General features: G+C 38.0%; 2 protein-coding genes across 8 annotated transcripts in view; one reads left to right on the forward strand and one right to left on the reverse strand.

The window, feature by feature from the left end:
- Positions 1–13,652, reverse strand: part of LOC103670180 (CGRP receptor component) — a 45,816-nt gene that overhangs the window by 23,464 nt on the left and 8,700 nt on the right. For 6 of the 7 annotated variants that reach the window (XR_570512.2, XM_008698585.2, XM_008698588.2 and 3 more), the window contains exons 2-4: positions 11,253–11,289; positions 6,818–6,916; positions 2,527–2,621 (exon numbers count right to left, since the gene is read on the reverse strand). Coding sequence is in view for 6 of the 7 variants with exons in the window: in XM_008698585.2 (XP_008696807.1) it covers positions 2,527–2,621; positions 6,818–6,916; positions 11,253–11,289 (231 nt within the window). In the remaining variant the exon portion in view is untranslated. The remainder of the gene's footprint in view (positions 1–2,526; positions 2,622–6,817; positions 6,917–11,252; positions 11,290–13,652) is intronic. The other variant, XM_008698590.2, reaches the window with a different exon arrangement.
- LOC103670179 (calponin-3-like) lies at positions 11,319–13,643 on the forward strand. Its single transcript, XM_040635004.1, is given in 2 exon segments — positions 11,319–12,371; positions 12,373–13,643. Coding segments are annotated over 2 exon segments (1,017 nt in total). The 5' UTR covers positions 11,319–12,344; the 3' UTR covers positions 13,363–13,643.

Genomic DNA, 13,652 nt, shown 5'->3' on the forward strand with positions numbered 1-13,652 from the left:
AAAATCTGGACAAATTTTTGGACAAAGATGACTGACATCACTAAATAAATGCAAAACAAAACCACAATGATAATGCTTCACACCTATTAAGATGGCTATTATCAAAAAAACAGAAGACAAGTGTTGACAAGGATGTGGAGAAACTGGAACCCTCATGCACTGCTTGGGGGTAAGTAATGGTGTAGCCACTATGGAAATCAGTATGGCAGTTTTGCAAAAAGTTAGAATAGCAATTTGACTTCTGCTGAGTCTCAAAGATATTTGTACACACATGTTCATAGCAGCATCATTACGCACAATAGCTAAAAGGTGAAAACAACTTAGGTATATATCAACAGATATATGAATATATAAAATATCATGCAGTGTTCAAAAGGAAGGCAAATTTGACACATGCTACAACAGGGATGAAACTGAAGACATTATGGTAAATGAAATTAGCCAGTCACAAAAGGACAAATACTGCATGATCCCCTAAAAAGAGGTACTCAGAGTTCATGAGAGAAAGCAGACTGGTGGTTACCAGGCGCTCTACAGAAGGTAGGGAATGTGGAGAGTCATTATTTAGTAAGTGCAAAGTTTCAGTTTTGCAAGATGAAAAATATTCTGTGGGTGGATGGCAGTGATGGTTGTACAACAATGTGAATGCACCTCATGAACCGCACACTTAAAAATGACTTAAATGGTAAAACAAAAAATAATTATTTTAATTAATTTTAAAAATATTAAATATTCAATTTTTTAAAAAAAGACATACTATATGATTCCACTTAGTATCTGGAGTAGACAAATTCATACAAACAAAAGACCGAATGGGGGCTGCCAGGGGCTGAGGTTAGGGGGAAATGGAAGTTGTTTAATTGGTATAGAGCTTCAGTTTTGCAAGATTAAAAACTTCTGGATATTAGTTGTACAACATGTGAATATATTTAACACTAATGAATTGTACACTTAAAAGCAGTTAGGATGACAAAATTTACCAAAGTAAAAAAATAAAATACACACACACACCCACACACACACACACAAATTATGTTTCCCTTCAAAGTGCATTTGGACAAGAGAGGCAAGAGAAGTACACTTAGTTTATTGATAGTGTATCAGCTGTGTGTCTGAAATAACACCAATGTTTCCTTCAAAAGAAAATTATTAATTATCCTCAATGAATGACAGAAGCTTTTGAGATTTATCAGCTCTGTATCAACTCTAAAAGACAAGAGCTAGTGTTCTTCTCATGTAAACTCTTAATCTAATTTTTTTAGAAAAGATTTTATTTATTTGACAGAGACAGAGCACAAGCAGCAGGAGCAGCAGAGGCAGAGGGAGAAGCAGACTCCCCACTGAGCAGGGAGCCAAATGTGGGGCTTGATCCCGGGACCCTGGGATCATGACCTGAGTCAGAGGCAGACACTTAACCGACTAAGCCACCCAGGCATCCCTCTTAATCTAATTCTTAATGATGCTTTTAATTCCTACAGGCTTAATTTATTCAAGAAGGTCACCAGGAAAAGAAATCGAGCTCTAAAGAAGACGAATATTATCAAGCCATTTTTGCCCTGAGTAAACACAATTTTCAAATGACTTAACTGGTCAATTTTATAAAGAGCACTTTAATTTGTGAACCCTATTTTCAACAAATTTGCCCTGAGTGCTGTAAAGGGGTTATGGGGCAGGTCACAGAACTGGGACTCAAAAAAAAACCCAAAAAGATTTTAAGATTAAAAAAATCCCATTAAATTCTGTTTCTGGCTCTAGAAGGATCCTTGTGTCTAAGTCTCAGTTGTCTTATGCACAATACCATGATCCTACTTTAAAAGAGCACTGCATGTTAATTATCATTCAAAACCCAACAAAAAAGAAATACGCTATTACTGAGGATGGTTTTTGTAAACTATCTTTTTCATTATGTGTCACATGCTTTTCCTACTTAAAATTTTTACTACAGTGATTTGAAAGGGCACATGCACCCCAATGTTTAGAGCAGCAACGTCCACAATAGCCAAAATACGGAAAGAGCCTAGCTGTCCATCGACAGATGAATGAATAAAGGTGTGGTACACACACACACACACACGCGCGCGCACACACACCCACACACACAGTGGACTATTACTCAGCCATCAAAAAGAATGAAATCTTGCCATTTGCAATGACATGGATGGAACTAGAGGGTATTATGCTAAGTGACATAAGTCAGAGAAAGACAAATCCATATGATTTCACTTCTACGTGGAATTTAAGAAACAAAACAGATGAACATAGGGGAAGGGATGAAAAACCAAAATAAGATTAAATCAGAGATAAATCATAAGACTCTTAACTATAGGAAACAAACTGAGGGTTCCTGGAGGGGAGAAGGGTGGTAGGATGGGGTAACTGGGTGATGGGCATTAAGGAGGGCACTTGATGTAATGAGCACTGGCTGTTACATGCAACTGATGAATCACTAAATTCTACCCCTGAAACTAATAATACACTAAATGCTAACTAAATTTAAATTAAAAATAAAAAAATTTTTTTACTTACTTGGTCAACTTGTGGCTTTTCATTGCTGTGAGAAATTCTCTAACAATCTCAGGACTCTGGTGCCTGCATGGTGTTTTTGATATGTATTTTAATGTCTACCCCAAAAAAAGAAAGAAAAAGTAAGCATAAGACAAAAAACCTGAATGAGAAAAAGGGAAGACAATAGCTATAATTTAGTATTCTAAAATTTTCTTTCAAAAATCTTCTATGAAAGGGCATCTGTGTGGCTCAGTCAGCTGAGCACCTGACTCTTGATTTCGGCTCAGGTCATGATCTCAGGGTCATGGGATCAAGCCCCGCCTACGGCTCCTGCTTGTCCCTCTCTCTCCCCTTTTGCACCCCTCCTCCATGGTGCATGCCCGCTCTCTAATAAATCTTAAAAAAAAAATCTTCTATAAAACAAATGCCTTCAGGAGAGTCAGTCTTCATAGGATGGGAATTCCTCAAAAAGAAAACCAGTGACTAGAAGAGGAAGAATAATGAATGACATTCTAGAAGAAAGCTTTTCTGATCTTCAAAAAAAAAAAAAAGAAAGAAAAAGAAAAAACTCAATCTGATAATTGTGTCATATTTCAAACAATTTTTTTAGTGATATATATATACACAATGGAAATTACTCAGCCATCAAAAAAAAAATGAAATCTTGCCATTTGCAACAACGTGGATGGAGCTAGAGGGTATGATGCTAAGTGAAATAAGTCAATCAGAGAAAGACAATTATCATATGATCTCACTGATATGTGGAATTCGAGAAACAAAACAGAGGATCATAGCAGAAGAGAGGAAAAAATAAAACAAAACGAATCCAGAGAGGGAGACAAACCATAAGAGACTCTTAGTCATAGGAAACAAACTGAGGGTTGCTGGAAGGGAGGTGGGTGGAGGGATGGGGTAACTGGGTGATGGACATTAAGGAGGGCATGTGATATGATGAGCACTGGGTATTCTATAAGACTAATGAATCACAGACCTGTACCTCTGGAACCAATATTACATTATATGTTAATTATTGAATTTAAATTAAAAAAGGAAATAAACATGGATTAACAGAAGTTTGAAAACTCAAAAAAACAAAAGAAAAGAAAAAATAAAAACAGGGAACCCAAAGAATAAAACAGTCACCAGTCCACAGGGATATAAGTAAATAAAAGGATGAGAAGGAACAAGTGTTTCCTACAGAAGAATTCTGTGTTAAATGTGGAAGGAATGAGGGAAATAAATCACCATTAGGCAATTGAACCATAGTAATAATTACTGCAGAAAAGACATACCAATGAATACTAAAATTAATGGGCAAAAGCTTTAAGTGGGATATTTGCATAGTCTCAAAGCATCTTCCCCAAAATATTTATTTATTTTTTTTTTTAAAAGATTTTATTTATTTATTCGACAGAGATAGAGACAGCCAGCGAGAGAGGGAACACAAGCAGGGGGAGTGGGAGAGGGAGAAGCAGGCTCATAACGGAGGAGCCTGATGTGGGGCTCGATCCCATAACGCTGGGATCACGCCCTGAGCTGAAGGCAGAGGCTTAACCGCTGTGCCACCCAGGCGCCCCCAAAATATTTATTAATTACTGTGATGGTTTTAATATATGTCCTCAAATTCTTTGATCTCCTTCCCTTCAAGAAGTGAAGCCTAATCCCCTCCCCCTTGAATGGGCTGGATGTGGTGAATCCTATCTAACTAATACAAAGTGGAAATGGAAAATCAGTAACTTGACAGTGGAGAAACCAGGCAGATACCACCTTAACCAAGTAAACAAATTCACAGCATCAGTAAGAAGACACTGATGCACCCTATACTATGCAATGAGAAGGGCACATCTCTTTTGTGGCATTCTTCCCCAAAAGCCATAACTCCAGTCTGTTCACAAGAAAACATCAAGCAAACCAAAATGGAGGGACATTCTACAAATACTTGACCATTACTCTTCAGAAGTATCAAGGTCATGCATGGAAGATGAGGAAAGACTAAGAACCCATTACCAGACTGGAGGATATTAAGGAGACATGGTAACTAAATACAAAATAGTATCCTTGAACAGAAAAAGAACATTAATGGAAAAACAGAAAATTTGAATAAAATCTTTGTGTAATTTTCTTAGTTTTAAAAATTGTGCCATGGTTATATAAGATATTAACATCAGGGAAAACTAAGGGAAGGGCATATGGGTACTCTCGGCACCATGTTTATAACTTCTGTAAGGCTATAATTATCTCAAAATAAAAGGCTTTTACTTTTTCTCAAAGAGGGAACCCCACCTAGACATAACTTGAAAGGAACTTCAAACCTGAAAAGTAAACAGTAACCTCAAGCATCTAAGTGAAGCGTCTCTCCCAAGTGCAAAAATCAGGTTGGTCTCAGACTCCTCTGTAACAACAAACACCAACAGGCTAAGTAATACCTGTAGAGCCTTGCAGAAGGAAAGCTGAACCCAAGAACTCCATGTTCAGATGAGGTGCTATTCACATTAAGAACACTAGAAATACATTCTCAGGCATAAAATGTCTCAAAACATTTAACACCACAATAACTTTCCTTAAGAAACCATGAATTAAAATACGTAACAGAGTTGCAGTGAGTTTAAACTAATTTGGCTATAAAACTAATTACCAACAAACATTTCATTTTCTTTTTTGAAAGAGATGAACGGTATAACATAAAAGAACATGAGTGTATAAATGAATGAGAGATTTTTTTTGAGAAAGAGAGCACAGGTATGCACAAGCTGGGGGCAGAAAAGGCAGAGGGAGAGGGAGAAAGAATCTTAAGCAGGCTCCACGCTGAGTGTGGCTCAACCTCATGATCTTGAGATCATAACCTGAGCCAAAATCAAGAGTGAGATGTTTAACCGACTGATCTACCCAGGCGCCCCTGAATGACAGGATTTTAAACACATGATTAGATGAACATAACTGGATAGGGAGGAATGGTGACAAAAGTGCTAAACACCCCTTAATTTCCTTAAAAGGGATTATAGTAACTTAATCCAGGTTTAATTGTGTCTTTGGAAAGATAAAGATAATTAAAACTCTATCCTTTGTAGAGACGAATCAGATGTGAAAGGAAATAGCAGAAAACATAAATTAAAATGACAGATACAAAATAAAACATCACATAAAACAAATACGATGGCTTAAACTTTTTTAAGGATAAAGCATAAGGTTGGGAGAAAATAGTAAAATGTCAACTAGATGTTAAAATTGTAAATTACTTTTGCTTTCTTCTTTATACTTTTTGGTACTTTGTAAGTTTTTTACAATAAAAAACATTACTTTTTGTGTAATAAAGAATTTGGCTTTGCCCAAAGAGATAGTTGGGCCTTTGCCCTCAGCTCCTAGGAGGCAATCTCTAGACCCTGGGAGTGTTACACTCAATAGGAGTATCTTTGTCTGGAGGACTTAGATCATACTGAATAGTCTTAAAAAAATGTGACTTAGAGTAGGGGCTTTGGGTCATGCAGTATCAGTGTACCTAGAGGCTGAGATGAACAAATCAATCCTCAATCACGTCTATATGATAGAGCCCAAATAAAAATTTGGGACACCGAAGTTTAGCTGAGCTTCCCTGGCTGACAATAATACGTATGTATTATCACACACCAATTTTCAAGAGAGAAACATATTCTTTTTTTTTTTTTTTTTTAAAGATTTCTTTAAATTTATTCGACAGAGATAGAGACAGCCAGCGAGAGAGGGAACACAGGCAGGGGGAGTGGGAGAGGAAGAAGCAGGCTCATAGCGGAGGAGCCTGATGTGGGGCTCGATCCCAGAACGCCGGGATCACGCCCTGAGCCGAAGGCAGACGCTTAACCGCTGTGCCACCCAGGTGCCCCTAGAGAGAAACATATTCTGACTCCACATTAGAGGACAACAGAAGCTCTGAGCTAGAATTTCTCCTAAATGGAATTTCTCCCCATATGCTTTTTCCCATGGCCAATTTTAACCTGTATCCTTTTCATGTAATAAATTACAACTGAATACAATAGCTTTCAGTGAGTTCTGAGTACTTCCAGTGAATTACTGAATCCAAGGGTGGTCCTAGGGATCCCTGACATGCAAATGTTAGAATTGAGCGCAGTCTTTTGATTATTCCCTCCAAGTTTATCACTGGCTAACCCTCACCACTGGCCAAACTCCTTCCACTTGTATAATCAGAATAAAACTGGGTTACAGTAAAACTACTCAAATCAAGTAAGAGGTAGTCATGATTTGATGGCTAGTCATTTGCGGAATAAACCAATCCCCCTCAATGGTAGTTTGGGTAGACCTTGCAGAAGCATAGGCTTACTTCATAGGTGATAGTATTCAAGTTCTGTTGCCCAGAATTGTGTTTGTTCTTTCCACTTTCTTTCCGTTGCTCTTTCAGATCAGTCAGTAACTGGAACACCTAGGAAGTGATAAAATATTTTTATGAATATTTGTGAGAAATGTTCTATTTCAAGGTCAATGATTTTGAAGGATAAATAGGATAGTACCTCTTTTCTTTCATAAACCATCCCTCTAACTCTTGCATTAGAGCAAATATGAGTCGGAGAAGCAGCTGACATTTTTAAAATGCTTTTACCTAAGTCAATTAATCCAAATTCATTAGTTTATTGAAAATATTTCAAATGTTTCCTTATCAACATATACCGTATCACCAATCTCCTCTGACCTCAAAGATACATTGAATATTTGAAAGTAAATTTTCCTAAAATACTATCACCTCAATAGATGCAGATGAAGAACTTTCCAAAATTCAACACCAATTTATGATAAAAACTCTCAACAAACTGGGTTTCAAGAGAACACACCTCAATGTGTAAAGGCCATATATGACAAGCCCTCAGCTAACACCATATTGAACAATGAATAGCTGAAACCTTTTCCTATTAGATCAGGCCAAGACAAAGATGCCACTCTTGCCCCTTTTAGTCAACATAGTATTGGAAGTCCTTGCCAGAGCAATTACACAAGAAAAGAAACAGAAGGCAGCCAAATTGGAAAGAAAGTGGTAAAACTGTCACTATTTGCAGATGACATGATATACGTATAGAAAACTCTAAAGACGCTACCAAAAAACTGAACTAATAATAAATGAACTCAGTACAATTACAGGATACAAAATCAATATATAGAAATCTGTTGCATGTCACATGATAATAGTGAACTATCAGAAAGAGAAATTAACAAAACAATCCCATTTACAACTGCATCAAAAAGAACAAAATGCCTAGGAATAAATTAACCAACGAATGAAAGATCTATACACTGAGCAGGATAAGACACTGATGAAGAAGACACAAATACACGGAATGATATCCCATGCTCATGGCTTAGAAGAATTAATAATGTCCATACTACCCAAAGCAATCTACAAATTCAGTGTAACCTCTATCAAAATTCCAATGGCATTCTTCACAGAAATAGAACAAACCATCCTAAAATTTTATGGAACCACGAAAGACCCTGAATAGTCAAAGCAATCTTGAGAAAGAAGAGCAAAGCTGGAGACATCATGCTTCCTGATTTCAAACTACATTACAAAGCCAAGAAATCAAAATGGTATTGTACTGGCATAAAAACAGACACAAATCAATGGAACAGAACAGAGAGTCCAGAAATAAATTCACACATATGTGGTTAGTGAATTTTTGACAAAGGAGCCAACAATATACAAAGGGGAAAAGAAAGTCTCTTCAAAAAATGGTGCTGGGAAAACTGGACCAGTACCTTACACCACACAAAAATTAACTCAAAAATTAATTAAAAAACTGAATGCAAGACCTGAAGCCATAAAGCTCCTAGAAGACGACACAGGAGGTATGCTCCTTGACATCAGTTTTGGTGATGTTTGGGTTTTTTTTAAATTTATTTAACACTAAAAGTAAAGGCAACAAAAGCAAAAATAAAAAAGTAGTACTACATCAAACTAAAAGGCACAAGCAAAGGAAACCATCAGCAAAATGAACAGACAACTTACTAGATGAGAGCAAATATTTGCAAATCATGTATTTAATATTCAAAATATATAAAGAACTTACAGAACTAAATACCAAAAAACCAATCTCGTTAAAAAATGGGCAGAGGATCTAGAGAGATGTTTTTCAAAAGAAGACATCCAGATGGCCAACAGACACATAAGAAGATGCTCAACGTCACTAATCATCAGGGAAATGCAAATCAAAATCCACAATGAGGTATCACTTCACACTTGTTAAAATGGCTAGCATCAAAAAGACAAGAAATAATAAGTGTTGGAAAGGATAAGAAGGAAACCCTTGTGCACTGTTGGTGGGAATGTAAATTTATGCAACCACTATAGAAAACAGTATGGAGGTTCCTCAAAAAGTTAAAAATAAAATCACTATATAATTCAACAATTCCACTTCTGGGTATTTTATCAAAACAAAATAAAAACATTAACTCAAAAGACATTTGCACCATAATGTTCAATGCAGCATTATTTACAATAGCCAAGATATGGAAACAACCTGGGTGTCCATCAACAGATGAATACAAAAATATAGTTTTAATATATACAATGGAATATTATTTGGTCATAAAAAAGAATGAGATCTTGCCATTCGCAACATGGATGGACCTTGGACATATTATGCTAAGTAAAATAAGTCAGATAAATATTGTATGATCTCACTTACACGTGGAATCTTAAAAACCAAACTAAGTGGTGCCTGGGTGGCTCAGCTGGTGAAGTATGCGACTCCTGATTTCAGCTCAGGTCATGATCTCAGGGTTGTGGGATCAAGCCCTGCACTGGGCTCCACGCTCAACAGAGTCTGCTTGTCCCTTTCCCTCTGCTCCTCCACTGGCTAGTATACGCGTGCGCTCCCTCTCAGATAGATAGATAGATAAAATCTTATTTAAAAAAAAAAAACAGGGCGCCTGGGTAGCGCAGTCGTTAAAGCGTCTGCCTTCGGCTCAGGGCGTGATCCCGGTGTACCGGGATCGAGTCCCACATCGGGCTCCTCCGCTATGAGCCTGCTTCTTCCTCTCCCACTCCCCCTGCTGTGTTCCCTCTCTCGCTGGGTGTCTCTCTGTCACATAAATAAATAAAAATCTTTAAAAAAAAAAAAAAAAACAAGCTCAGAGGCATAGAGAACAGATTCATGGCTGCCAGACGCAGAAGGAAGATGGTGGGCAAAATCAGGAAGGGAGTCAAAAGGTACAAATTTCCAGTTATAAAATAAATAAATAATGACGATATAACGTACAGCATAGCGACTACAGTAAAACTGTACTGAATATTTGAAAGTTGCTAAGAGAGTAAATCTTAAAAGTTCTCATCACAAGAAAAAAAATCTATATATATGGTAATAGATGTTAACTAGATTTATTGTGGTAATTTCACAATGTACAAATATTGAATCATTATGTTGTATGCCTGAAACTAATGTTATCTGTCAACTGTGCTTCAACTAAAAATTTTTTTCCTAAAAATAAGTTTTTTCTAAAACAGGATCCTGCTTCACTAATATGAAAATCTAGTAAATTTATTTCTGAAAAGGAAAAATTACGAGGCAAGTGATAAACATAAATTTTACAAAAAAAAAAAAAAGAAGAAGAAGAAGAAGAAGAGAAGAGAAAAAAATGCTACAGAACTTTAGAAGTAAACTTTCCCACAAGGGAAAAACATATATGTGTTAGTGCTGAGGAGGGTGGGTAGAGGATATATCTTTCCTATTTTGGAGATTATGCCAGAGAACCAAAGGAAGTAAGTACAGACTCATAAACCATTACTAGATACAATACAACCCCTCCCCTGCCTGTCATTATTTTTTCAGAAATAGTGTCATGAGATCTAATTAATGTGATGTTTCCCCAATAGGTAAAACACCCAAACATCTAGCAGCATCCAAACTGGACAAGGAGGTTCCTAAAAGCCAATGGCTTGAGTAACAACCATTTCCTTCCTGCTATTAGCAGCAACAATTTAAGTAAGGAGTATGGCCAACTGTGTTAATTCCACTACCTTCTATTTTCTATCACACAATAGAGACTCAAATCTCCTTAAGTCTTCATGAATTTAGATTCTAGAAAATGAAAAACTGACAGTGAATATATGAATGGTTCTTTATATACCTGCAGTTAACCTATCATATGGCTTTGCTAATACCAAAAAAACAAAGGCAAATAGAAGATAGGCAAAAATGTTATATCTCCCCTCTCACCAACTTCTTTCCTTTTTTCCTCCCTTTCTGCAGCAACCCAACCCTCAAGCCCCCAAAGTCCAAATCTGCTAGTTCATACTAAATTATTCTTAACGGTGTGTCAACTAAGCTGTCACTTTCAAAACAAAAGTGTTAATACTTATGAGACTATTATGAGGATCGAAATAATAATATATAAAAGCATTTTATAGGTAAAGAGTAGTAATTAGGAAAAGGCATAAGTATTTTAATGGAAAACTTTGCAGACAGAAACAGTTCCAAAATAGATGCTTCTATCCCATGAAGGCATATCAAATAAAGATCTAAAATATTTGGGATTTGGGGAAGGTTGCCTACTATAAACTAAAGTCTTCCCAGTTTCCCTGAATTACTATGTATGATTTACCAAGCTTATAATTCCAAGGTCCACCAGATGGTGCCATTTGTCCTATTTTAAAGTGGAAAAGCCAAATGAATTCAGTCATTTTAACTAAAATGAATTCAATAACCTTCAGAAGCAAAGGGCAAACTACCAGAGAGGAAAATTCAATAGTTCACTTCAAAGCTACTTACCTCGTAGTTACTGAGCAGCGCAGAATTGGCATCCTTCCTGCAAAATAAATTATCATCAGTCTGGGCTTACGTTCCTTTGTGGTAATTAAATATCTGTAAAATACTTCCTGTAGCAAGATTTAGTAGTTCAGTTCAGGAATTTAGGGACTACAACCTAAAACTGAGTAACGTCCTAAGTCCTACTGGTTTTGTGGGCAATGGACAATTTCAGAGCAAATCTCCCTCTTTACAGCCATAGTATATAACACATCCATTACTAAGTAGGTGATCAAAATACTATACTTATCCTTAATCTATGTAGGCAGAAGTTAAGAGAAGTCAGTCATCTGGAAGATGTCACTTACAGGAAGAACATGGGAAAACCGGACGGTTAGGAAGGGGCATCAATAAACACAGCCATGTCCTTTCCCCAGTACCATCTGCCTCCCACCAGTTATTGACATCTTGGGCAGGCAAGTCACCCTGCTGAATCACCAAAATGGGATCATTAACATTAACATCACTACTGGGAATTCCAGCAATGTCAAGAATCCTGCTAGATATCCACAAAGGTGTTCATCTTCTATATCAATTCAACAGGTAAAGTTCATGTGTCAAGCCGTGGTCAAAGCGTGGTACCCCTGCGATCAAGGCAAAATGTCTTTCATGTGTGAGTGGGCACAGCAATGTGACTTGTATTAAAGTGTAATCAAGCCATTCTACAATACCACATCAGAAGTACTTACTGTTTTAATAGTCTAGAGGCAGTATAGTGTGATAATTAAGAGTACAGTTTTGAAATCAGACAAATCTGGGTTCATATTCTAGCTCTGCCACTTACAAGGTATGGGAGTTTATTAACCCCCTAAGCTTCTCATTTAAAACAAAAAATGGGGAGCGGAGCAGGAGGCTCTGCAGGACCCAATTGGACCAAGCCCCGAACACCACCCGCGCCCGCCGCCACATCTGGGAGTCTCCTGCGCAGCCCAGGGGAGTGAACTCCAAGCACCTCCCACTGCAGCCGCTCCTTGGGGCCAGGAGTGGGGAAGCTGAGTACGAGAAACCCCCAGGCCCAAGACCCAAGCGCAGCCTCTTCCTGCCGCCCGAACCACCATGACCCACTTCAACAAGGGCCCTTCTTAACAGGCTCTCCATCGAGGTCAAGAGCAGGACCGCTTCCAAGCATGAGCATCAGGCAGAAGAAGATCTTCGAAACTGGACAGAAGAGGAGACAGGCATGAGCACTGGCACCAACTTTCAGCTGGGCTTAAAAGATGGCATCATCCTCTGCGAGCTCATAAACAAGCTACAGCCAGGCTCAGTGAAGAAGGTTAATGAGTCCTCGTTAAACTGGCCTCAGCTGGAGAATACTGGCAACTTTATTAAAGCTATTCAGCCCTACGGCATGAAGCCACATGACATATTTGAAGCAAATGATCTTTTTGAGAATGGAAACGTGACCCAGGTTCAGACTATGCTGGTGGCTCTGGCAGTTCTGGCTAAAACAAAAGGATTCCATACAACCACTGACACTGGAGTTAAGTATGATGAAAAACAAACAAGACGTTCTGATGAAGGAAAATTAAAAGCTGGCCAAAGTGTAATTGGTTTGCAGATGCGAACCAACAAATGCGCCAGCCAGGCAGGTATGACAGCCTATGGGACCAGGAGGCATCTTTATGATCCCAAAATGCAAACTGACAAGCCTTCTGACCAGGCCACAATTAGTCTGCAGATGGGCACCAACAAAGGAGCCAGCCAGGCAGGGATGTTCGCACCAGGTACCAGAAGAGACATCTATGGTCAGAAGGTAACATTACAACCAGGGGACAACTCAACAATTTCTCTACAGATGGGAACCAACAAAGTTGCTTCCCGGAAAGGAATGAGTGTGTATGGGCTTGGGCGGCAAGTACACGATCCCAAATACTGTGCCGCTACCACAGAACCTGTCATTCACAATGGAAGCCAAGGAATAGGAACAAATGGGTCTGAAATTAGTGACAGTGATTATCAGGCAGAATACCCAGATGAGTATGACGGAGAGTACCAAGATGACCACCCCAGAGAGTACCAATATGGCGACCAAGGCACTGATTATTATACTGACACACAGGAGCTCAGTATTTAGCCCGTTGTTTTTATTCAGTGAGAACCAAGCTAGCTTTGAATAATTTTTATCTTGTCTTTCTAAAACACTATTATGCTTATTGTACCTAAAAGAAATATTGCTTTACATACATTCCCTTTTCTTTTTCTGCCTCTTCCCTAAAGAGTTGTCTTTTAGTGCTATAATAGTTCAATCCTACAGCAGAGGCAGTAACTCCCATATGAAGTAAAAAGGAATACTGTGAAAGGGGAGTACTACTGCACAGTCAATTTTCTTATTTTTAAAGACCTATGCTTTTTCTTTTTAACGAT

This window comes from Ursus maritimus, unplaced genomic scaffold (genome assembly GCF_017311325.1).
Source record: "Ursus maritimus isolate PB19 unplaced genomic scaffold, ASM1731132v1 scaffold_2, whole genome shotgun sequence".
Taxonomy (NCBI): domain Eukaryota; kingdom Metazoa; phylum Chordata; class Mammalia; order Carnivora; family Ursidae; genus Ursus; species Ursus maritimus.